The sequence below is a fragment of the Dromiciops gliroides genome, chromosome X (assembly GCF_019393635.1).
Source record: "Dromiciops gliroides isolate mDroGli1 chromosome X, mDroGli1.pri, whole genome shotgun sequence".
Taxonomy (NCBI): domain Eukaryota; kingdom Metazoa; phylum Chordata; class Mammalia; order Microbiotheria; family Microbiotheriidae; genus Dromiciops; species Dromiciops gliroides.
The window spans coordinates 84,670,103-84,697,183 of NC_057867.1; the positions used below are offsets into that span (position 1 = coordinate 84,670,103).

Sequence of the window (27,081 nt, forward strand, 5' to 3'; positions counted from 1 at the left end):
AAACATGTATTTTTATTAATTTGTTTTCAGGTTGATTTCATAGTGAAAATAAACAGGTAATGAAATTTCAGAGAAAATTGTATGGATCCTATGCTTTTATTCTTGGACTAAGTTTTCAATGAAAATAATTTGAAATCTCTTTTCAATTTAACATATATAATAAAAAATGTGGGCAGTATTCATTTTAAATTTCAAAATTAAAATGAATGAAAGGAAATCTAAATTGAAGACAGAACTTGACATTTACAGGAAACAAAGTATTAACACATTTGTTTTCCATTAAGCTAGTGATTCCTAAAATGTCAATTTTTATAATACATTCAATATTTTAGAGCAAAATCACATTGATTTCCTGTGGGAAGCTTTTGGATTCTTGCTTCTTATTAGTGATGATTCCATGCCACTAGCAACTGGCTGATACATTCCTTTCACATCAATATGCAGGTAACTGGAGGGATTTATGACTAGATTTGGAGGCTCTGGCATCACAGGGTGGTAAGTTGAAGTTTCTTCTTGATTTAACATTTCTTCACTATATTGTCTCAGAAGATTTCTATTCATTCGTATCTGCTGGACACAGCTTATTAACTGAGAAAGGAAAATTCAAGTTATTAAATGTAGAATAGGAAGATTTTGGGGCAGCTAGGTGGCGCAGTGGATAGAACACTGTCCCTGGAGTCAGGAGTACCTGAGTTCAAATCCGGCCTCAGACACTTGACACTTACTAGCTATGTGACCCTGGGCAAGTCACTTAACCCCAATTGCTTCACTAAAAAAAAAAAAAAAGATAGGAAGATTTTTGGATCTGGATTCAGAGAAGCTAGATTTTGAATTCTTGTTTTCTAATTTGCTACTTCCCAACTCCCTCTTCCATACAACTACAGTTCCTTCCAATTGTAAATCTATAAATCTCTTTATTTATGTTTGAAAATGAAATATATGCAATAAAATGAAATATTTGTTAGAGGTATAGATGGCAGAGAGGAAGCAGCAAGCTGCCTGAGCTCTCATTCTATTCCCTCAAAAAGAACATGAAATCAAGCCTCTGGATGGTTTCTGAAACTACAGAACCTGCAAAGAGACAAAGAGACACAGTCTTCCAACCAGAGATAATTTAGAAGACTTCAGGAAAAGGACGGTCTGACTCGGGCAAAAGGGAGGCCCAGTGCAGGGCAGCAGCCCAGCGCCAAAGGGGTTGGGGAAAGTCACCAGGAGCTGCGGGCCACAGCTGAACAACTGAGGCCCCTGGAACCCGGCTCAAAAATCTGGTGGCCAAAGACAGTGGAAAAACCTACCTGCACCAGCCGAGAGGGCAAGTTGCCAGCTGTAGGTAGGACCATGAACAGGACAGGCAGGATCAGGCGCCTGACCAAGCGCACTCAGAAAGTGCAGGGGGGAGAACTGCACACACTATAAAGGCTTCAGAGTAAAAAGCCGGTCACACAGCACATATACCCCTGCACAGGAAGTCCAAAACATAGGCCCTGGTGTCCCCAGAGCAGACCTCAACTTAAAAAAAATAATAAGCTGCAATAATGAATAAGAAGCAAAAAAGAGCCCTCTCCATTGAGAGCTTCTTTATCGGTAAAGAAAAAGCCAACACAAACTCAGATCAGGACAATAACCTCAAATTACCTACATGTGAAACCTCACGAGGGAAGGTGAATTGGTCTCAAGATCAAAAAGCCTTCCTGGAAGAGCTCAAAAAGAATTTTAAAAATCAATTGAGGGAGCAGCTAGGTTGACACAGTGGATAGAGCACCGGCCCTGGAGTCAGGAGCACCTGAGTTAAAATCTGGCCTCAGACACTTAACACTTACTGGCTGTGTGACCCTGGGCAAGTCACTTAACCCCAATTGCCTCACCAAAAAAAAAAAAAAAATCAATTGAGAGAGGTAGAAGAAAAAATGGGGAGAGAAATGAAAGCAAAACAAGAAAACTATGAAAAAAGAATCAGCAGCTTGGAAAAGGAAGCACAAAGATTGACTGCAGAAAACAATTCCTTAAAAAATTCATCTGGCCAAATGAAAAAAAAAGTGCATAATCTCATTGAAGAAAACAATGCCTTAAAAAATTCATTTGGCCAAATGGAAAAAAAGGTGCATAATCTCATTGAAGAAAACAATGCCATAAAAATTAAAATTGGACAGTTGGAAGATTAAGGAATCCATGAGACACTAGGAATCAATCAAGCAGAATCAAAAGAATGAAAAAATAGAAGAAAATGTGAAACACCTCATTGGAAAGACAACTGATCTGGAAAACAGATCCAGGAGAGACAATCTGAGAATCATTGGACTGCCTGAAAGCCATGACCAGAAAAAGAATCTAGACACCATAATCCAGGAAATTATTAAGGAAAACTGCCCTGGTATCATAGAATCAGAGAATAAAATCATCATTGAAAGAATCCACTGATCACCTCTTCAAAGAGACCCCAAAAGGAAAACTCCAAGGAATATTGCAGCCAAATTCCAGAATTATCAGGTGAAGGAGAAAATACTCCAAACAGCCAGAAAGAAGCAATTTAAATATCATGGAGCCACAGTCAGGATTGCTCAGGACCTGGCAGCTTCAACATTAAAGGACCGCAAGGTTTGGAATATGATATTCTAGAAGGCAAAGGAGCTTGGATTGCAGCCAAGAATCTATTGCCCAGCAAAAATGTGCATTCTCTTTCAGGGGAAAAGATGGACATTTAATGACATTGGGGACTTTCAATCTTTCCTGATGAAAAGACCAGAACTGAATAGAAAATTCGATCTTAACATACAAGACTCAAGAGAAGTTTAAAAAGGTAAACAGAGGGGGAAAAAAAGGTTACTCAATTAGCTTAAACTGTTTATATCCCTACATGGGAAGATAATACTCATAACTCTTAAGAATTGTAAAAGTATTTGGGCAGAGAGAAGGACTTTACACAGAGGGTATAAATATAAATTGTCTTTGATGTGATGATACAAAAAAAAAATTAAGGGGTTAAAAAGGGAGTCTATAGGGAGGAGAGGAAAGGGGAGGTGGAATGGGATGAATTGTATCATATGAAGAAGTGGGAAAAAAAAGCCCTATTACAATAGAGGGAAAGAAAGGAGGGGTGAACATTGTTTCAACCCTACTCTCATTAGATTTGATTCAAAGAGGGAATAACATATACGTTCATTGAGATAAACTTAGCTTATTCTTTAGGGAAGCAAAAGGGAAAGGAAAAGGGGGGACTGATAGAAGGGAGGACAAAAGCAAGGGAGAAAAGGGTAAAGAAAAGAGAGAGGGGTGATAAAAAGGTAGGGCAGACTGGGGGAGGCAGAGGTAAGAAGTAAAACGTCAGTAAATAGGAACAGGGTGAAAGAAGGGGGGAAAAGTACAAAGGGAGTAAATAGAATGGAGGGGAATAGACAGTCAGTAATAATAACTGTGAATGTGAGTGGGATGAACTCTGCTATAAAACAAAAACAAATTGCAGAGTGGAGTAAAAACTAGAATCCTACAATATGCTGTTTACAAGAAACACATTTGAAGCAGAGAGATATACACAGAATAAAGGTAAAAGTCTGGAGCAGAACATATGCTTTAGCTAAAGTAAAAAAAGCAGGGGTAGCAATCATTATCTCAGACAAAATGCAGGCAAAAATAGATCTCATTAAAAGAGATAAGGAAGGAAATTACATCTTGCTTAAAGGTACTATAGATAATGAAGTAATATCAATATTAAATATGTATGCGCCAAGTGGTATAGCATCCAAATTCTTAGAGGAGAAGTTAAATGAGTTACAAGAGGAATTAGACAGTAATACTATACTAGTGGGGGATCTGAATCTCCCCTTCTCAGAATTACATAAATCTAGCCAAAAAATAAATAAGAAAGAAGTGAAAGAGGTGAATAGATTACCAGAAAAGTTAGACATGATAGATGTCTGGAGAAAACTGAATGGGGATAGAAAGGAATATACCTTTTTCTCAGTAGTACATGGCACATTTTCAAAAACTGACCATGTATTAGGGCACAAAAACATCATAGTCAAATGTAGAAAGGCAGAAATAGCAAATGCATCCTTCTCAGATCATGATGCAATAAAAATTACATGTAAGAAAGAGCCAGGGAAAAGTAGAGTGAAAATCAATTGGAAACTAAATAATTTCATTCTAAAGAATGAATGGGCCAAACAACAAATCATAGAAATAATCAATAACTATATCCAAGAGAATGATGATAATGAGACAACAAACATACCAAAATTGATGGGATGCAGCCAAAGCAGTGCTTAGGGGAAAACTTATAGCTCTAAATGCTTACATGAATAAAAAAGAGAAAGAAGAGATCAATGAATTGGGCATGCAACTTAAAAAGCTCGAAAAAGAACAAATTAGAAATCCCCAATTAGATACTAGAGACACTGAAAATTAGAGGAGAAATTAGTAAGATTGAAAGCAAAAAAACTAGAGAATTAATCAATAAAACTAAGAGCTGGTTTTATGAAAAATCCTATAAAATAGATAAAATATTCGTTAATTTGATTAAAAAAAAGAAGAAAACCAAATTACCAGTATCAAAAATGAAAAGGGTGATGTTACCACCAATAAAGTGGAAATTAAATCAATAATTAGGATTTTGCCCAACTGTAGGCCAATAAATTTAACAATCTAACATTTGTCGTGAAATTTCTAAATAAAGAGCTTAATGAAGTCTGTAGAAATGCAAAAATAAACTTACCATTTGTTGTCTTATTGATACATCATTGTAGATGGCTTCTCTGTGCTTAGCATCTCGTTCTTGGCTGGCTTGCTTACTTAATGCCAAGGAATGAACTTGAGCTTTTGTCAAATGTATATTTTCTTTCCACTAAAGCAAAACACATCATCAAGTCCTTAGGAATTTATTATGGATCAATGTGTCAGACTCAGTAATACAAAGCCGACTATAAACTGAGGTTCCAGCTTTAAAAAGTTATGCTCACGGGGGCAGCTAGGTGGCGCAGTGGATAAAGCACTGGCCTTGGATTCAGGAGGACCTGAGTTCAAATCCAGCCTCAGACACTTTACATTTACTAGCTGTGTGACCCTGGGCAAGTCACTTAACCCTCATTGCCCTGCAAAAATTAAAAACAAAACAAAACAAAACAAAAAGTTAAGCTCACTATGTGAGGTACCAGTCAACAGTCATTTATTAAGTAATTAGTATGTACTTCCACTATGTAGGAATAGAATTACAAGCAGGAAGACTCTTAACCTTACCGGTAAGTATTTAGAAGTGAATAGCAAAAATGGCAGGAAGTAATATAGCCAACAATTACACCAACAAAGATCTAAGAAAACCATAACAGGGTATGAGAAAATCCAAAGAGAAAGAATAATGGGCCATTCTTCTAGCCCATCATTACCAATATCACCAAGAGGCAAATGATCAATACAGAAACTATGTAAAATTAAACTTCTAGGCTCAGATCAAAAGTGCTGTCCCAGTGACATCAGACCTAGATTGGAGATTCAGCCCCTTGGCTAAGAAGAGAGACACTGAAACTTTGGATCCTTCCAACAAGGTGAATGAAAACTTTCCAGATTTAACAAGAAGAAAAAGTAGAAATGAAAAGAATCCACCATAAAGAAAACAAGTATGAAGAGTTGGGAATACCCAAGATTCCAAGTTTCTGGTTAAAATATTTGTTTTTTAAATCACATAAGTAGCTAAAAAGAGAATCACACAAGATTTAGAGAGTTTAAAATATATATCCCAGAAGACAAAATATATAGGCTTATTACTAATGGTAACTTCCCCTACAAAACTAAATAAATATAATCCTAAAACAGGGCAATGGGCCTTCAATGAAAAAAAGAAATTCTGATCATTTTTATGGAAATATCTGAATAGATATTTTGAAATACAAACATAGGAGTCAAAAGAAAATTAATAAAGGTATATGCAAATGAGTATTTGGAAGGAATTTCTAAGAGGGATTACAGAAGTTAAGTAAAACAAAGAACTTGGAAGTGGTTTGGTTATACCAAAAGAAAAAAGGGGGACAGACAGAGTGGAAAAATTTATTTTATATAAATTGAGTGTTCAACTGGAATGAATGAAAAGGAAGATGTGCTAGAGCCAGCTGACTCATGAGAATTGCTTATACAATCTTCAGTGTATGGGGACAGCTAGGTGGTGCAAGTAGTTAAAGCACTGGCCCTGGATTCAGGAGGACCTGAGTTCAAATCTGACCTCAGACACTTGACAATAGCTATGTGACCTTGGGCAAGTCACTTAACCCTCATTGCCCTGCAAAAAAATTTAAAAATTTCAAAAATGCCCAAGACAAAAAAAATCTACAGTGTGAGCATTTGCACCTCACAAACTGGAAACACTAGAAATTAAGGCTTGCATTATTTTGTTGATTATATAGGTTTAAGAAAGTTATGGCAAAATGTGCATGTGTATATGTATAGGTGTGCATTTTTCCTCTCAACAGCCAGTTAAAAAATTTATCAGCACATCCCTGCTTGACTGTTTGAAGAAAACATAATAACTGATATTAATTCATTGTCTGAAATAAAAGTTCACACATACATATATATATATATATAGACACACACACACACATATATAACACAGAAGAAAACAAGAATAAGAGAATAGATTTGGGGATAAATTAGTCATAAGAAAAATAAATTTTAAGGTGAGAAGATGGACTAATTATTAAGAAAGATAAAAATCTGATTGGTGTCTGCTTTAAGGGAAAAAAGAGAGACAGGAAAAGAAGCTCATTACATCAAACTAAGTATACCACCCATTTCTTTTTTTGTTTTGTTTTGGTTTTTGGGTGAGGCAATTGGGGTTAAGCAACCTGACCAAGGTCACACAGCTAGTAAGTGTCAAGTATCTGAGGCTGCATTTGAACTCAGGTCCTCCTGATTCCAGGGCCAGTGCTCTCTCCACTGCGCCACCTAGCTGCCCCCACCCATTTCTTTTTAAAGCATTTAATTGAGACATTTATAAAATGGTTAGCAAAGGCTGGTACACAGTAGATGTTAATAATAATAATAATAAAACCTTGTTCCCTTTCCCTTAAATAGGGTGAAGGGAACAATACTAGGGGGAAACTGAGAACAGAACGAAGAGAAAGTTAACTGTGAATATGAAAGGGATGACTTCACAGCAAAATAGGAGAAGACAGCTAAATGGTTAGGATCTAAGTTTTTTGAAGTTGTGATTTCCCATTGACAAACTGCATACCCTCACCCTCTCCTCCTTCCAAAGCTAGAAGATTCTAATTCCAACTGGTTTGGAGTAGCACTAAGTCTGAGAGAAGCAAAGCGGGGCCAGACGAACACCATCACAGAAGGAATCAGAATATGGACAAATAGGGAGGAAATAGGCAGGGAAAAAATGAAATTACCAAAGATCTCAGAAGGGACAAAACTCACGTAAGCTTAAGCAAATAAACCAACAGGGAAAAACACTAAGAGAAGAAGCCAAACAAAGGAAAATATGTCTCTACTTAAAGAGAGAGAAACATTTTGCAAATAGGAAATTATACCATACTATTTGAGTAGTTGAAAAAAGAAATAAAAACTGTGAGAGTAGGCCTTATGATCTACACAACAGGAATAAATGAAATCTTACCAAAGAAACAAAATACAGAATGTACATATATACGAATTAAGGACAATCAAGAATAAGAGAAGAAAAGATCAATAACATGAATTAAAAACATGCTCTCTATCCAAGCAAAACACTGATTTAAAGGCACAGGATGCATAGAGACAATCAATACTATGAGATTACTGCATGTCAAAAAGTCTGAATAACATAATATAAGAAATAATGCAAATAAACTGCCCACAACTATTCTGTTCTATACAATATATAAAAGAAAGTGAACTTATTATTTGACAAAAATCCCAAACCCTTGTTATTGGAGAGAGAACTCACATTTCACAGAAAACTGAAGAAGGGTCTAAGAGAAATGATACTAATGTCTCACATGAAATACCAAGGTAGCTGCTTCCAAAGAACTACTGATGAAGCATGCTACACACCTCCCGACACAGATTATGCATACAGAATAAATCTTTGTCTGTCTTTCATTTTACCCATCAGGGATAGGCAAGGAGGTTGGGAGCAAGGAAAATAAATGTTTAATTTTTATTCAGGTACACAAAATATCCCTAAAAGTTACAACACACTGTTCCACAAAGAAAGAAACATATATGATGAGACAACAGCTCCAAGTCTCTTTTTCTTTTTATAGGAAGCTCAAGAAGTTCTGAAGCATGCTTACTGTTAATCTATCCCTTACTACAAGCTACTGTTACCCAACAGGGAAGATGCTAAGATATCAACAAGAAGATTGCAGTTTAAATGCTCTAGAACCCTGAGGACCTCAAAGTACTCTTCTGGCTATATCATTTATAAAAACCCTGCAAGATAGATGCTATTGGGGCAGCTAGGTGGCACAGTGGATAGAGCACTGGCCCTGGAGTCAGAAGTACCTGAGTTCAAATCCGGCCTCAGACACTTAATACTTACTAGCTATGTGACGCTGGGCAAGTCACTTAACCCCAATTGCCTCACACACACACAAAAAGATAGATGCTATTATTATCCTTATTTTATAGATGAGGAAATTAAGGCAAAACAGGTGACTTGCCTAAGTATATAAGGCAAAATCTATAACTAAGAAATACATACAAAGTAAATTAAAAGATCTGGAAGTATTATGTTGAAAGTGGGTCCAGAGGTAAAGAGGAAAACATTCTAGAGAAAGTAATAATCAACCAGAAACTAAGGTACAGGGAGTATGTTTGTTGTATGTAAAAAACAGTAGGAAAGCCAATTTGACTGGATTGCAGAATGCATAAAATGGAATAATGTGGACTTAAGTTGTTAAGAAGTTTTAATTTTATTCTAGAGTTTGTACAAGAGATTAACAGTCAGAACTTAAGTCAGCTATATGGTGAGCAGACGAATGAGGGAAGAGATTTAAGAAAAGGAAGTCAGTTACTTCAGTTAGCATGTTTTGGACTAGTCATTACCAGGCTAATACTGATTAGAACATGAGAAACTTTAAATTCATTTAACATTTTAAAAAAGTAAGACATTTATTTAGTCACTACAAGAAAAGGATCTTCAATAGTGATTTCAATGGGTACAACTTTGCCCAGTTTGCTGTGGTGATGTGTTAAGCTTGAGGAAGCCTTCACATGCTCCCTTTATACTTCAACAAAAAGAAAGCTTTGACTAGAATGCTGCTGACCTCTCCCTTCAAGGTAATAACCCTTAGCTTCTTTCTCTTAACTTACTTAGGGTCTCAGCTTTGAAGTTTACTCCTCTAGGGTGGGAATAAGAGAACTTCTTTCCATTAAATCATATTGTCTTATCAATTTCAGGCATACCCACTTTATATAGATGAGTAATTATGTAGTTTTTAGTGACAAAAAAAGAAAACAAACAAAAACTTCCCAAGCCTAAATCTGGGAATCAAAAGAGGTGAGAAAGAAAATAACTAGTATCTAACTCAAGAGTCTTTAATTGTCTCCTAAGACAACTGAGAAATGTCTAAACAAATAGTGGTATGTAAGTGTAAATCAGAATTACTGCACTGTAAACAATGACAAAAGAAATCATTTCAGAGAATACTGAGTAGAATGAAATGGAGTGAAGTGAGGAGAACAATGCATCAGCAATGTTATAAATAAAGCAACAGATATACTTAAAAATTCTGTTCTAAGCAGTGGCCAGTCTTTCTACCTGGCTTGCTGTAGAAATTTTCTATAACATTGTGCAATTTTTGGAAAAAGGAACTGTCTCCCTTTTTTTTTTGTATCCCCAACACTTAACAAAATGTTTAGTAAATGCTTCTTTTAAAAAATTCATTCATTCAAACCTTATTTTAAAAAATACATTAGAAGTACCAAAAGAATTACTCTCTACAAATAAACTGAAAGTAATGAAAGAAAGCAAAATAATCATTTAACTTACTATAGCTGAGATTATCTCTTCAAGAGACTGAATCCTTATTGAAGCCACATTGTTGGTGGCTTCTGCTAGTTTTTCTTTTCCCTGATTAATAAGATCCTGAAAGAAATTGATTTTTGGTTAAGTTTTAAAAATACACATGTATGTGTGTATGTATGTGTGTGTGTGTGTATATATATATGTGTGTGTGTGTATAACAGTAATTAGGTAAACTGAGGAACAAAGTACTGAGTACAATCAATTTATTAGTAAGTATAAATTTACCAATAAATAGATCAGCTTCCTCAATAAGCTAAAATCCCAAATGAGGGGCACAGTTCTCATTTATAGGAGTTAGGGACTTAAAAATAGGATAGGTGACATCCCAGGGTTGACGGCAACATGACTGGTCACAAAGTTGAACAAATATTACTGGGTGGAATTTGGGCTAGCAACAACCTCCTCCTTCGCTCCTAAAGAAATAAGTTCATTTTTTAAGTCTATCTGCAAGGTTAAAAGATAACAGAAAGCAAACTATATTCCTGAACTATAGTTTGGTGACCAACTGCACTGAGTTAATCACTTTTCTAGCAGGAAGTCAATAGCAGATTTCATCATTAGTCCTCTGGAATTTGTTCACTTCATTCTACATCAATTCTTCATCATTTCTTTTCATACTAGAGAATTCCATCTCATTTATATAAATTATTCAGCCACTCTCCAACTGATGTGCACCTCCTTCAGATTCCCATTCTCTTCCACTTCAAATTTTATAAAAAGTTATAAATATTTTTGTACATTCTGAGTTAGTGTATGTTTTGCCAGTTGGTTCAATTGAGATAGATTCTATTATTATTTCTATTTTTAGGCTAGAACAGAAAGAGAACTTTTTTAAGAGTTCAGAAGACCTGAGCTAGAATTCTTCCTCAAATACTTTCTGGACAAGTCATTTAAACTGTCTTAAATTTGGTATCCTCATCTGTATGAACAAGAATATTATGAGGATTAAAGAGATAGTTTTGCACTCGTTGAGTTCAGTATTCAATACATTTCAACAAGAAAAACAATGCCTCAGCAATCATGTCACTTGTTTAAAGCCTGTAAGAGTCAGCCACTCCTATATTCACAATGTCACCCCATCCCCATATCCCTAAAGGAAATGGATGTCTGTACTTAAATCCGGTTTGAGGTTCCCGGCATATTCCATGATTAGTAGTTATCATCACTGAGGGTATATGGGGGAGGGTACAGGAAGGGGTGACAAGACAGAAAGAATTTGGGAGTTAAGGAAATGAAACAATCAAGTAAAATAATTGACTTTTGTTATTTTTTTTTAAATGGGAAAAAAACCAGTAATTTATAAATTGCCCAGTCAAATGTGAAATTTCCGGGGTTCAAAAATGGATTATTTCAATTTAAATTACTTATTTAAGGAAAAATTCATTCAGTAAATGCCATTTTTACTACTGTTGTCTCTTCTGGAAGTAATTAGGGACAAGTACTGAGGTGCCACTGTAATACAGATATAATGCTTTACATTAGCATTATTATCACTATTGCCATATCCAACAACAAAGAAAACGTACAGCTGCTTACGTCCTATTTTCTTTTCAAACTCAGGAAACTAAAGGAAAGTTGACAGCTAAAAAAAAAAAGATGAATTCAGGTCACCTGGCCCAGATGAGCTGTATTATATATCCTGGGGAAAAAAAACCCAAACTGACAGATGTGATTTCTAAGCTACAACTATCCACAAAAATATACTTACATGCACATGGAGATACACAAATTTATACTCCCTTCTATATCTAAATCTAAGCTCCTTGTGATTAGGGACTGTTTTATTCTCTGTGATTATGTCCATAGTTCCTAGGCACAGTGTCTGATATTTATTGTTTTTTAAAGTTCTGCGGTCCAAACTCTATCCCTTTCCTTCTTCCTTCTCCCTTGCCTAAGATATATGTACAAACATTTTGATAGTGGTCATTTTCTGAAAGAAAAGTCAGAGAAAGAAAGAGAGGGAGGGAGGAAGAAGAGAGAGGGGGAAAAAAGGAAGGAAATTTGGCTGTCATGAGTTCTTTCTCTACAGGTAGACAGTATTTTTATCATGGATACTTGGGTATTGTCTTGGATCATTGTACTGTTGAGAATAGTCATTCCCAGTTCTGCATCAGCCTATATTGCTGCCTCTGTGCACAATGTTCTCTTAGTTTTACTCACTTCACTATACATCAGAACATACAAGTCTTTCCAGGCCTTTCTGAAATCATCCTGCTTTGTCATTTCTTATAGCACAATCATATCCCATCACCATCATATACCACAGTTTGTTTAGCCATTCCCCAATTGATGGACATTCCTTTGATTTCCAATTCTTAGCCACCACAAAAAGAGCTGCTATAAATATTTTTGCACAAATAGGCCTTTTTCTCTTTGGGGGGATATTTCTGGGATATAAACCTATCAGTGTTATTGCTGGATCAATGAGTATATGCAAAGTTCTATAGCACTTTGTGCATAGGGAAATCAGTTTGTAAAACAAGCAAGATAAATAAAATCGTGTTTACCATGTAGGTCTTTCCAGGTTTTTCTGATAGCATCCGGCTCGTCGTAACTTTTATATAGGACCTTTACAATAGCCCAGCAAAGTAGGTACCATACATTTTGCCATTATAGTGAATCATCATAACTACTTCCCTCCATCCTATTCCCTTCCAATGATATTTACTCTATTGTCTATCTTCTTTTCCTCTTCAAAACTGTTTTACTTCTGACTGCCCCTTCCCCACTCTGCCCTCCTTTATTTCACCCTTCCCTCCTTATCCCCTTCCCCATCTATTTTCCTGTAGGGTTAAATAGATTATTCTTCCCAATTGGGTGGAATTTGAGCTAATTCTGTGTTCTAAATTTTTCATCCCCCCTCCCTCCTCGACCCTTCATATGAAATCAAGCAAGTCAATATGTCATACTTGTGCAGTAATGCAGAACATCTTCCCCTTACTCAAAAGTGTTTTGCTTTACACTACTCTCTCTCCCAGTGTGCCTTTCCTTCCTTCCTTTCTTCTCTCCCTCCCACTTTCCCTCAGAGCAAAAATATATTACAATACCCACTTGAGTATGCATGTTATTCCCTCTTTGAGCCAATCCCTTTTGAGTGCTTCCATGGCCTGAGACCAATTCATATTTTTCTTGGAAGCTTTGGATATAGGGGCCCTGAGGCTGATCTCCTCTTCTGAGGGTGCACCTCGATCTTCCTTGTCACTAAAGAAACTTTCTATTGTTCTCAACTTTCTTTGCTTTGCTCACCTTGCCTTCTTTTACTTTACTTTTAAATTGCTCTTATGATGGGGCCCTACTTCCAAGCTACACTATTCCAAGCTTCAGAGTGCCAAGTGTTTTGGTTTGAGGGAGGGCAGGTTTTTCTCTCACGTGGCCTGTTCTCTGGTCCAAAGATAACCTCAAGCCAACTTGCTAGTTAGCAAGCCAGCAGAGCGCTGTGATGGTTTTTAGCTTTGAAGAGCCTGTGCCCCTCACCCACCTGTGCCTCCCAACACTCAATATTTCTTTCTGGTTCCAGAATTCCTCCTTAGGTCCTGCAGACACACCCAATCATAAGCTTTGTTCCAGCTAATTTAGAGGCTTGAGGGTAAGTTTCTCTGGTGCGCTGTGCTTGGGGTCTTTGTCAGTGTGATCACAGGGTTGGGCTCTTCTTGCAGTCCAGCACGAGCCCCTCTAATCTGTCTTTGGCTGGAAAATAATCTCAGCCTGTCTTTTTGTGGGTTTTGCTGCTCCAAAGGTTGTTTTATGGCTGTTTTGGGGGTAACTGTGTCAGGAGCTCTGTGTATTTAAGGTCTTTCCTCCACCATCTTGGTTCCACCCCTGGAAGTGTCAATGCCCGACCATTATTGTTAAAAATTAATGATGTGCGGGCAGCTAGATGGCGCAGTGGATAAAGCACCAGCCTTGGATTCAGGAGTACCTGAGTTCAAATCCGGCCTCAGACACTTGACACTTACTAGCTGTGTGACCCTGAGCAAGTCACTTAACCCCCATTGCCCCGCAAAAAAAAAAAAAAAAAAAAAATTAATGATGTACAACCCCACAGTCACCCTGACACAGTTCCAGTCCCAGGAAGGCCCTCAGAGTCTCTGAATCAGCTGAAGCACCAGTGTCTGGAACTATGCTCACAGTCTGGTGAGTGGGCTGAGCCCTGGGCAGGGGGGAGACTACAGGGGTCTATGCTGGTGCTAAGGCATAACTTGGATTTTACACCCCTGCTGAGAACCAGGAGGTAGGCTCCAGTAGCAGTGGCCCAGGTGGGGGAGGGGCACAGGATCATCGGAGCTAACAACCACAACACACAAAGCTGGTTGATGAACAAGTTGGTCTGGGGTCATCTAAGGACCAGGAAACAGGCTGGGCGAGTGAAGAACCTGAGTCTCCTTAAATCATACCACCTGGGACTTCTTAAGCTTGGGATACTGCAGCCTGGAAACAGTGCCCCACTTTAAGGAGCTAAAAGTCTGGTAAAAGAAAGGCAAGATGAGCCGACAGAGAAAGGTGAGGACCAAAAGGAAGACCAAGGGGCACCCTCAGAGGAAGATGTCAACATCAAGACCCCTATATCTAAAGCTTCCAAGAAAAATATCAATTGGTCTCAGGCCAAAGACATGCTCAAAAAGGACTTTGAAGATAGTTAGAGAGGTAGAGGAAAAAATGGAAAGAGAAATGAGGGTGATGCAGGAAAGACATGAGAAAAAAGTCAACAGCTTGAAAAGTCAAATTGGCCAAATGGAAAAGGAGGTACAAAAGCTCTCTGATGAAAATAATTGCCTAAGAATTAGGATTGAACACAAGGAATATGATATTCCAAAGGGCAAAGGAAATGGGATTACAAACAAAAATCACCTACCCAGCAAAATACTGCATAATCTTTCAGTGGAAAAAATGGGACTTCAATGAAAAAGAAGACTTTCAGATATTTGTGATGAAAAGACCTGAACTGAATGGCAAATTTGACTTTCAAATACAAGACCCTAGAGAACCATAAAAAATTGGAGCTGGGGGACATACCTGGGGTCGTACAGTGGGCGACTGTCTTGTGTCTGCGGCCGGGTTTTGGCTGGGATCCCCCTGGGTCCAGGGGGGATGCTTTATCCAGTGTCACTTAGCTAGGTGATGACATCTTTAGGGTTAAATTGAGGGGTGAAGGGAACTCACTGGGGGAGGGGAAAGGTTCATGTGAAATCCTACATGAAAGTAACAGGAAAAGGCTTATGGAGTGGGGGAAGAGATGGGAGAGGCGCAGGACAGTAAATGAATTTTACACTCATTAGAAAAGGCTCAAAAACCTTAAATTCATCAGAGCTGCCTCAAGGAGGGACTAACAAACACACCCAACTGGGTGTAGTAATCTGTTTAATCTGGGCAGTAAATAAGCCTAACACTCATCAGAATTGGCTGAAAGACCTCAATCTCATATCATGGGGAAGAGAATAGGATGGAAGGAAAACAGTCAACAATAGCAAACATGAAAAAGAGAAAAGGGGGGAAAATTGTACAAAAAATATTTATAGCAACTCTTAGTGGAGGCTAATAATGGAGAATCAAGGGAATGTCCATCAATTGAGGAATGTTGGAATCAATTGAGGAATGTTGGAAAAAGCTGTGCTATATGATTATGGTGGAATGGTCTTGTGCTACAGGAAATGACAAACAGGATGATCCCCAAAAAACCTGGAAAGACTAATGAACATTGATGTATAGTGAAGTGAGCAGAGCTGGGAGGACATTGTGCATAGTGACAGCAGTATTGTTCAATGAGCAATTGTGAATGACTTAACTACTCTCGGTAGTGCAATGATCCAAGAAAATCCCAAGGAACTAATGAGGAAGCTTACTATGTATCCCTATAGAAAGAACTGATAAAAAGAACACTTGTGGAATGTACATATATAGCCTGATTGCCATCTTGTGGAGGGGAGAGGAAAGGCAGGGAGGAAGGAAGAAAAATTTAGAACTCTAAATCTTATGAAAATGAATGTTGAAAACTACATTTATATGAAACTGGAAAATAAAATAAATGTTTAAAAAAAAAGTAAGGGCAAGGAAATCTTCCTTTCTTCAGCTTTTAGTATGAGAAAGTGGATGGCCCTGGTCTCTAATTCTTCAGGAAGAAGGAAGAAGTTGCTCAGATCTACGAGTACAAGAAGGTTCCTTTCTGTACTTGCAGAGACTCAGATTTCTAATTGTTAAACCTACAATGCCAAGAATTCAGGAAGCCTGAAACCAACTTCTCACACATTGTCTCCTACTTACGTGGTGTGGAGGAAAGGGGAGGGGGCACCTAAGGTTCTTTCTTTTAACTAGTTCACTGATTAGAAACAAATTCTTCTCAATAGCTTGTCTGGATCTACTGGGTTGGTTTAGCTGTGATTAAGCATCCTTCCTATGGCTAACCTTTGGCTATAAATGCCAAAGTTAGTGAAGTAAAAATGACTTGAACACAAATAAAAGCAAACCTCTCATCCTAAAAAAAAAATGATGTGTATTTATTTTGTATATATTCTCTTCTTACTTATCAGGGAACATATCAACTCCTTGAAGGCAGGGACTCTTTTTTATCTGCCTAGAAAAATGCTTAAAATTCATGTTCACTGTCTGAGAGAGAGACAGAGACAGAGACAGAAAGAGAGGGAATGCCAGTGAACTTCAGTAATTCAGATTTAAATTTCCCTTTTCTGCCCAAAACTTACTTCCAATTGTTGATGGCTCATTGATGAGAGCGCTTCCATATCAAAAGGAATAAATGGAGGCTCAGAGCTGAAAATGATATTGGGCAAAGTGAAATGCAGAGGCAGTTCCTACAAAACAAACAAAAAAACCACATTAATAAATGTGACAACTACAGTTTACTAAGCACAAAACAAATTTAAATCAATTGAAGAATAGAACAAAACTACTTATGCATGTTATTTTTGTTGTGCCAAAAGATTGAAATTGCCAAAAAATATAGGGAATAACTAAAAAAAGGATATATGAATATAATGAAAGCACTAATCTGTAAGAAATGATTCACAGGGTGGTTTCCAACAAACTTGGGAAGATGGGTATGAATTGATGCAGAGTGAAATGACCTGAATCAAGAGAACCATTTATACAATAAAAACAATACTGCAAAGACAAAAAATTCCTTCTGAAAGTCTTAACAACTCTGATCAACACAATGACCAACCACAATTCCAAATTCATGATGAAATATGCTACTCATTTCCATGACCTGACTACTGTGAGATTTATTTTGCTTAAGAGGTATGTTTGTAAATTTATTTTGAGGCTTCACTGGGTGGGGGAGAGGAAATTGAGAATTCAGAGCTGGAAATAAAATAAATAAATAAAATAAAAATTTAAAAATATGAAAAAAAATCACTTTTCCACACTTGGAAAATTATTTTTTTTTTTTAGAAAATAAAAAAACAAGATAAATGAGGTTTTTAAAGGGGGGAAAATAAAGAAAACATAAAATGGAAGAAGAGGATTTGACTCATATCAGGGTAGAATAATGTTACTTTGGGAGAATGGGAAGGAAAAGGCCAAATATACACTGATAATTTTTTTTTTTTTTGCCAAGGTAGAGAAATGAAGATGTGCAATTATACGTGTTATGAGGGGTAGACAACACCAAAAACATTGTTCTGGGTTGTGAACAGAAGGTTAAGAAGAAGATAGTACCTGAGAATGTTTTTTACATTTTTATACCACAGGTTTAAGACAGAGATGATGTACTTCTATTCAAGATTAAAGTAAACCCAGCAAAGGCTGAGAAACATATATTTCCTATTACAGGAAATACCTATTCCATAATGGAAAAAAAAAAGTAGTTGAGATCATAAAAGAAATATTGCAAGAAAGATAACCATGGCAGAACCTGTTCTTTCCGTACTCAGGATTTAGTAAGTAATTTATCAATCAGCAAGTATTTATTAAGAGTTTAATACATGTGCCAGGCACTATCAATAAAAATTCAATGAATGAAATAATACCTACCCACAAGAAATTTATATTTATTTTCTTCCTTTTTTTAAGTGAGGCAATTGGGGTTAAGTGACTTGCCCAGGGACACACAGTATTAAGTGTTAAGTGTCTGAGGCCAGATTTGAACTCAGGTACTCCTGACTCCAGGGCCGGTGCTCTATCCACTGTGCCACCTAGCTGCCCCAAGAAATTTATATTTCAATGGAGAAAACAAAAGGGTCATATCTGACCCTGAAAAAATTGAAACTGAGTATATGTAAATGATTACAAAGAAATTTAACACAAGGCAATCAGCTATTGAAGATCTCAGGAAACCCCTATGCAAAAGGTGTAGCTTAACGTGTATTTTTCAAGAAAAGAGAGATTCTATGAGGTGTATACAGTCCTACTTCCTCCCTTTTTAGTACTAGATTACTTTTATTTATTTTTTTTTCTGGTGAGGCAATTGGGGTTAAGTAACTTGCCAAGGGTCACACAGCTAGTAAGTGTTAAGTGTCTGAGGCAGGATTTGAACTCAGGTCCTCCTGACTCCTGGGACAGTGCTCTATCCACTGTGCCATCTAGCTGCCCTGATCAATTACTTTTGGAACATTAAAAACTTGGTGTCCTAGAAATATCTTAAAATCAACAAATCCAAAATTCAACTTATCTACTTTTTCTCTGAATCCTTCCTTCATTCACTTCATGCAAGACATCATCTTAGGGCAGCTAGGTAGTGCAAGGGGCAGCTAGGTGGTGCAGTGGATAGAGCACCGGCCCTGGATTCAGGAGGACCTGAGTTCAAATCCAGCCTCAGACACTTAACAATTACTAGCTGTGTGACCCTGGGCAAGTCTCTTAACCCCAACTGCCTCACCAAAAACAAACAAACAAATAAATAAGAAGACATCATGTTTCTAGTAACCCAAGTTTGTAAACTTGACATTATACCGGACTCTTCACTATCACCCATATATCCAGTCAGTTGTCAAATCTTGGTATTTCTGCCTTCACTACATTTCCTGTGTCTTCCTCCTTTTTACTTTAGTTCAGGCCCTCTGCATAACATGGCCCCAAAATGTCACTTTCTTCCCTAGCATTTCATGACATCATATATTCCTAGTTAAATCTCCTACCCATCTTAGAAAGGAAAGATTATCCAGTCAGAGAGAGTAAGGTTCTAGACCAGAAATGAAGAGAACTGGAATTAAGGTAGAAACTGTGGGAATGGAAAATAGAGGTCAGTTGTGAAAGATACTATGAAATTATTAATAGTAATACATAATATCAGGGAAACTGAAGAATCCAAGATAATGCTGATATAAATTATGAGCCTGAGACACTGGAAGGATATTGACAGATGGAAATAATAAACAACCTGTAGGACTGAAGTTCAAGGTAGAAATTGGGGCTGCATAAGTACATCTTAGAGTTAGCTGAAAAGAATGATTTAATCTATCAGAGGTGAAGTTATCAAAAAGAGGATAAAAAAAAGGAAAATAAGGTCCAGTACAAAAAGGTGCGAATATCCAAACTAGGGAAAGCGATGTAAATGCTAAGTCAGCAAAGAATACTGAGAAGAAATAGAAGGTAAACTAAGAGAGAAATTTGTCACAAAAACCCAGAAAAGAGAGAAAATCTGTCAGCAAGAAGTGGTCAGCTCTGTCAAATACAGAGCTAGTGAAGAGCACTAAAAAGGCTAATCCAAAGATAATCAATTAATTTTGAGGGAACATTTTCAGTTACATAAAACCAGAATGCAAAGGAATGATGAGTAACTGAGATACAAGGAAATGGGAACAATCATCCTCACAGTGTTTGAGGGATTATTAATTAGACGCCCATTTTATTTTATTTCAATTAGTATTAATCAGTTTGATATGATTCCATAGGGATAGTGATTGTAAGCTCTGCATATTAGACACCAGAGTTACCATAGGGGTTTTTCCTTGTTATTGAGACCAAGCCCAGTGTGGCAGAGATGACTCAATGACACAGAAAGTCCCCCAGCTATTTTTTTTGACCCTTTCTTCCTCATCATTCCTCTAATGTCCAGTATGGGAAAATGGCTACGAGACTTTGGCCAACAGTAACTGTCAGCCTGCAATCTTCCAGCCCATTAGCCCATGGAGATGCTTTTTTGACATTTCTTTATCAACCCAGTCCATGGGTCTGTTTAGTGGTAGGACCACCTGTCAAGGTTTGCTCATTAGCTCATTTATTAACCAATGGAATTCTATATTTTACTGTGCCTCTTCTGTAACATCTGGATATCAAGCACTAAAAAATTTAATGCCTTGGAGGAAGGGGGCATCTTAAATCACGAGAAGAGTTCTGCTTCTGTTTCTTTTATTGAAGATGAGTGAACGAAGATGTAATCTGCTGGAAAGTATGGAAGAACATAGAATGAGGTACATATGTAAAGGAAATGACATTAAAAAGCATTGAAATGTTAAGTGATTTGCCTTGTGCTACAGCCGTAGTGTGACAGAAATAGTATTTGAACCCAACTCTTCCTGACTTCAAAGCCAGGTTCCAAGGGTACCTCTCATTCTGAGGTCTGAGTACTAAAACAGGCAAATTCTGTTGCAAATACTTCGAACTGGAATATAATACTAAGGAACTAAGTGACTCAACCTTTTTTTCTGCTTCATATTCTGCCCATGCTGCTTTTCTCTCCTCCTCAGTCAGTTCTTCTTCTTCTTTATGGTCCAAAAGAGAATCATGTTCATGATACCCTACAATGTATTCTTTATGTATTTGAAGCAATTCTGCAAGGACTGTGTCCTGTTTAAAGCAAATAAAATGATAAAATGAGTTCAAATGCAGCCTCAGACACTTGACACTTACTAGCTGTGTGACCCTGGGCAAACAAAAAAACCAAAACAAAAAACCTTATGGCTGTAAGAACTGGACTACACGGAAAGCTGAGCAACAGAACTGATGCTTTCAAATGGAACAAATTGAACAGCAAAGACAGCAAAACGGTCAATACATGAAGAAACTAATTCATGTTATTCACTGGAAGGTCAAGAACTGAAGCTGAAGCTAAAATACTTTGGCCACAAGATGAGAAGACAGGATTCATTGGGAAAGACCTTGCTGATGAAGAAGATTGAAAGCAAAAAGTGAAGGGGATACCCAAAAATTAGACAGCTTATGGAAACCATGACTATGAGCTTGAACAGACTTCTAGAGATAGTGGAGGATGGAAGAGCTTGGTGTGCTATGGTCTTTGATGAGTCAGACATGACATAAGCTTTTCTTTTTACCTTCAACCTTTCCCAACAGGAAGGTTTTTTCCGCAAAGAATTTCTATCTTCACAGGCAATTTTCAGACAATGAAATTAAAGCTATAGTCATATGAAAAAATGCTCTAGATCACTATTGGTCAGAGAAATAAAAATTCAAACAAATCTGAGGTATCAACTCACACTTATCAGAGTAGCAAATATAGCAAAAAAGAAAAAGACTGGATGTTGAAAGGGATGTGGGAAAGCTGGGATGCTAATCCACTGTTGGTGAAGTTGTGAAAAGATCCAACCATTCTGGAGAGCAATTTGGAACTATGCCTTAAGGACTATCAACTGGGAAATACCCTTTGATCCAGCAATACCACTGCTAGGTTTATATCCCAAAGATGTTCTTTTATTCAAGTTTTCTTAAGCAAATTGACTAATATGGTAATGTTTTACATAAATGCATATGTATAACTTTTGTCTGATTGCTTACCACCTCAGAGAGGGGTGGGAAGGGAAGGGAGGAGGATAGAATTTGGAACTCAGAACTTTAAATAAAAGTGTTTATTAATTTTTTTAAAATAAAGAAAATAGGGCTTAGAGCTAAGACTAGGGTGTAACAAGTGCCATTTATGACACATTTTGGTTGTGTGAGCCTGGGAATGTTATCTGGCTTCTCAGTGTGCCAAACTACTCTACAAGATATTAAGTTGCAGAAGTGCTAGCAGTTTCTTTATTTACAACAACTCTGTAGGTTAGGGAATATAAATATTAACTTCTATCATTTTGCTGATCAGAAAACTAAGTCTCTCTTTAAAATTTTCAACTAAACACTTATGATTAATTTTTAAAACATTATCAAAATATCTTTCATAATCAAATTATCATATATACCTTTGGCAACATAGGAGTGTCCCTCTTTTTCTTCTTTTCTAAATCAGGATCATCTAATAAGTCTGGTTCAAATGTATAAAGTTCAATCAGTTCATTCATAGTAAAATGGCGTTCAACTTGTTGTTGATCAATGACCCGAAAAGAGAGTGATTGCTTGGTTACTTGACGTTCATAGATCTTATCTTCCATGGTTCCCTGTATTATAATTACATGATAAATGCACATTTCACCACTCTGAAACTTTACTTTGTAGATTTTAGTTATGCATAGCCAGTGCTTGATACTTGAATCCACAAAACTTAGATGTAATTCTTTTCAGTTACTAAAATATTTTGTTTTACTGTAATTTTTTTTCTTCTCTTTCTATACAAAAGGTTCTAGTACCTTTCATTGGAAAGAACTTGAAGCATACAATACTAAAGTTATTTCATTTTTCGAAAGGTTTTTGTCTGGCTTACTGCTAAAGGCCTAGCATCTTAAACAATAGAAATCAATATGAACAAGAAATTAGACCTTCATTAAGGTACGTAAGGTTAATGAATTTAGATTTGGACAAGTTACATTTGAGGTACATAGGTACAGACATAAATGAAAATGTCTACTAGATGGTTATAGTTATGGAATATTTGTACAGGGATTTCAGTACTGGTGGTTGGTTTTCTATAGGAGATAAAAAATTAGAGCAGTGTCTGAGGAAGTAGAAAAAAAGTAGAAAATGGGAAAAAACAAAATGTGACAATGAAAACAACAATAATGAGTTCACACATGTTTACTAAGTACTGGCTTTATGCAGAGAACTACCACATAAAATTTAGAAAGAAGACAGGGCTGTCCCTAGTTTGTTTTGTTTATTTTTGTTTTTGTTTTGTTTTGGTGAGGCAACTGGGGTTAAGTGACTGCCCAGGGTCACACAGCTAGTAAGTGTCAAGTGTCTGAGGCTGCATTTGAACTCAGGGACTCCTGAATCCAGGGCCAGTGCCACCTAGCTGCCCCAGCTGTCCCTAGTTTAATGGGAATATTAATAGTTTAAAATACAAGGATATACATAAACGTAGACACAGGAAAAAATATACAATACTTTGCCAGGAAAGTACAATGTGAGGTCAAGGGGTGAAGGAAGAGGAGAGAACAATTTAAGTAAAACCAGAATAGTAGAAAAAAATTGCAACACACATGGAAAAAATATATTTTGGCAGAGAGGTCAATGAACTTGGAATCTGGCTTCACAACATGCTTCAGTTACTAGTTTTATATTATATCATTTAATTTCTCAATGGCTCAGTTTCTCAAATATAAACTGAAGAGAATGAGAAACTATGCTAAGCAACTACATGTACAAAGTAGGTAAAATTTATCTCTCAACCAAAATGTCTTCTCCATCATAGTTTTCACTTGAAGAGTACCAACTCTTGAAACAGAACTTTTTAGCTTGTAAATTTAGGACATTTCTAGTTCTTTCCCTTTCCAAATCCAAAAGTATCTCTTTGCAGTTTTCACATCTGCCCAAATACACTCGATACTCAGAGGATCAAGTCATGACATATACTCTGTAGTCATTAACTTTCCTATTTACATTTTTCAAGCAATACTATTTTGTCTAGTAAAAATCTGAGGTCTGTTTTGTTTTGTAAATAGTATTTTATTTTTTTCCAATTACATGTAAAGAAAGTTTAACATTCATTTTCCTTTTTTATTTTTTGGTGAAGCAATTGGGGTTAAGTGATTTGTCCAGGGTCACACAGCTAGTAAGTGTTAAGTGTCTGAGGCCAGATTTGAACTCAGGTCCTCCTGACTCCTGGGCCAGCGCTCTAACCACTGCACCACCTAGCTACCCCAACATTCATTTTCTATAAAATTTTCAATACCAAATTTTTCTCCCTCCCTTCCTTAGCTTTCCCCTCCCCTATGTAGCAAACATTCTGACATAGATGATAAACGTACAATCATGTCAAACATATTATTGCATTAGTCATATTGTGAAACAGAACACACACAAAAAATGAAAACTCACTTCCACTCACCGAGAGGGTGTTCCAGACTTTTCTTTTAAATTTAATGAAATAGCATGTTCTGTGGAGTCAAGACCCAAGTTCATTCTGTCTCAGACATTTACAGTGGGCAAGTCACTTAATATCGGTCTGACCCAGTTTCCAGCTCTAGGAATAATAATGATACCTACTTCCCAGGGTTCTTGAGAGGTCAAAATGAGATAACATGTGTAAAATGAAAACTTTAACAAGGTATATAAATGCTATCATGAAGAAAATATATATGTGGATGAATATTTGAAAAGCTATCACTCATAAGAAAGATTAAGTTTGTTCTATTTAGCTCCAGAGAGGAAAGCTAAGTGAAAGTAGTAAAGCTACAGACAGGGAATGGCTAACAAATAACAATATTTAAAATGGAAATAAAAAGTCATTTTTTACTCGAGAGTTTTAAAATATAGAGTAATGAAAACTTTTGGGATATATAGGAGAATGTATTCATTTATTAAAATTTGTTTTGGGGGGGGGGTTGGGGATGGGAGACAGGGCAATGAGGGTTAAGTAACTTGCCCAGGGTCACACAGCTAGTTAAGTGTCAAGTGTCTGAGGCCGGATTTGAACTCAGGTCTTCCTGAATCCAAGGCCAGTGCTTTATCCACTGCGCCACCTAGCTGCCCCACCAATTTATTAAAATTTATTCTAAATAACAGAAAATGAAAGTCCACTGAAAGCACATATTACTCATTTAAAACTGTTGATTTTTTTCATACTTACATGTCATCAGTTTCAATAACAAAGATACCCTCACAACTAAACTGATCTCTTTATCTCTCTAATAACCTTACCAAAGTACCTGCTATGTAGCAAATAGTAACAGTAAACAAATAATAAAATAAAAAACAAGTAACAAATGTGGAAATGTTTTTTATAATTGCACATGTATAATGTATATCTGATTGCTCACTATCTTGGGGAGGGGGGAAGAGAAGGGAAGGAAGGAGGGATAGAATTTGGAACTCAAAAACTTTAAAGTAACAATAAACAATAAATATTTGTTAAAATGGGATACTTTTTTGGCTACCATATCACCCTCTTGACTCATATTGAGACAGCAGTCTATTTAAACTTCTAGCTTTTTTAAAAAAGAAAAGCAGCTCTCTCTCCATATCTTCATCACTCAATACTTAGGAAGTTCTGGCGGTTAATAACTAAATACAAGACTTTTCATCTTGTTAGATATAGTCCAATGCTAACTTGTCAAGTTCCTTTGAATTATATCATCTTATATATTAGTCATCTCTCATATACAGATATGACAAGCATAGCACATCTGACTGAATCTAATCTGATTCAGTTCTCATCATGTTCTTCTCCATATTTTGAAATAATTTCTAAGTAAATTATATATACATTCCCTTCATCTCCTAGATTAATAATTCTTTCCAAATAATTCTGTCTTGAAGGCATCTTTGTAGATGTTTTCTGGTAATCTCTTTCATGATTTAATTTTCCCAGGAATTTAAGTCAAGCTCAATGGCCTATATTTTGAAGGGTGTTCTCATTCCATTTTAGAAAATTTAAACACATTTGTCCTCCAATCTTGTGGCATTTCTCTTGTTTCCCATCATCTTTCAAATTTCACTAATAGTGGTCCAGGGATGTAGTCCATTTGAGTAAGGTGATTTGAAAGAATTGTTTCCCATAGAATTTAAAGTAGTTATTAAGTATCACCCAGTCTCGTTGGTTAATTTTCTCTCTAGCATTTTATTCTGTGGCACATGTACAGCTTTCAACTTCATGTAGTCCTTTGGTTATTTCTGTAAAGACACTTAAGACTTGGCTCTTTTCTTGAATATTGTTACCTGTGATTATTTTGGTATTTTATCTAATTTTTTTTAATAGATTAGAAAGGATTCTTTGTAAAAGCTATTTTCTTTAAAAAAAAGATATTTGACCTGAGATTCATGGGTTCTACAGTTTTTAAATAGATTTGAGAGTTCATAAACTCAAAAAAAGTACTTTCAGCAGTCTTTCACTAAAATTTACTATTTCCTTCAATTATTTAAAAATTTTAAGTGTTCCAAAGGGCTGCTAAAAGACTCCATGATACAAAAAAGGTTAAGAATCTCTGCTTTACTGTCCATACCCTTTGACCCAGCAATACCACCTTTGGGTCTTTTTCCCAAAGAAATTATGGAAAGGGGAAAGGGACCCACATGTACAAAAATATTTATAGCTGCCCTTTATGCGGTGGCAAGGAATTGGAAGTTGAGGGGATGCCCATCAATTGGTGAATGGCTGGACAAGTTGTGATATATGAATACAATGGAATACTATTGTGCTGTAAGAAATGATGAGCAGGAGGAGTTCAGAGAAACCTGGAGGGTATTGTGTGGGCTGATGATGAGTGAGATGAGCAGAACCAGAAGAACACTGTACACAGTATCATCAACACTGAGTGTTGATCTACTGTGATGGACTATATTCTTCTCACCAATGCAATGGTACAGAAGAGTTCCAGGGAACTCATGATAGAAGAGGATCTCCAAATCCAGGAAAAAAAAAAAAAGAACTGCGGAGTATAGATGCTGAATGAAGAACACTATTTCTTTTGTTTTTGGTGCTGTTGTTTTTTCTATTTTGAGGTTTTTTCATCATTGCTGATTTTTCTCTTATAACATGACTAATGCAGAAATATGATTAATGATATAACCTATATCAGATTACCTGCTGTCTCGGGGAGGGGGGAGGGAGGGAGAAAAATCTGAAATTGGAAAGCTTGTATAAACAAAAGTTGAGAACTATCTTTACAGGTAATGGGAAAAAAAATAAAATACTTTATTAATTAAAAAAAAAGAATCTCTGCTTTGGGATATCTGATATTTGTATGTAGTCCCCTTTCCTCATCCCTTTTGATGAAAAAAAGTATTTTTGATTAGATTTTTTAAGGACTCTGGCAAATTCACTCTTTTATTAGCTGTTAACTGAGGTTGAATGCTGTGTTCAG

At 36.5% G+C, this 27,081-nt stretch overlaps 1 protein-coding gene across 1 annotated transcript in view; it reads right to left on the reverse strand.

Moving 5' to 3' along the window:
* Nucleotides 1-233: 233 nt before the first annotated feature.
* Nucleotides 234-27,081, reverse strand: part of LOC122733605 (transcriptional regulator ATRX-like) — a 96,656-nt gene continuing 69,808 nt past the window's right edge. Inside the window, exons 28-33 of the mRNA XM_043974156.1 lie at nucleotides 22,087-22,281; nucleotides 20,591-20,740; nucleotides 16,696-16,803; nucleotides 9,965-10,060; nucleotides 4,709-4,837; nucleotides 234-588 (exon numbers count right to left, since the gene is read on the reverse strand). Coding sequence (XP_043830091.1) covers nucleotides 340-588; nucleotides 4,709-4,837; nucleotides 9,965-10,060; nucleotides 16,696-16,803; nucleotides 20,591-20,740; nucleotides 22,087-22,281 — 927 coding nt within the window. The 3' untranslated portion in view covers nucleotides 234-339. The remainder of the gene's footprint in view (nucleotides 589-4,708; nucleotides 4,838-9,964; nucleotides 10,061-16,695; nucleotides 16,804-20,590; nucleotides 20,741-22,086; nucleotides 22,282-27,081) is intronic.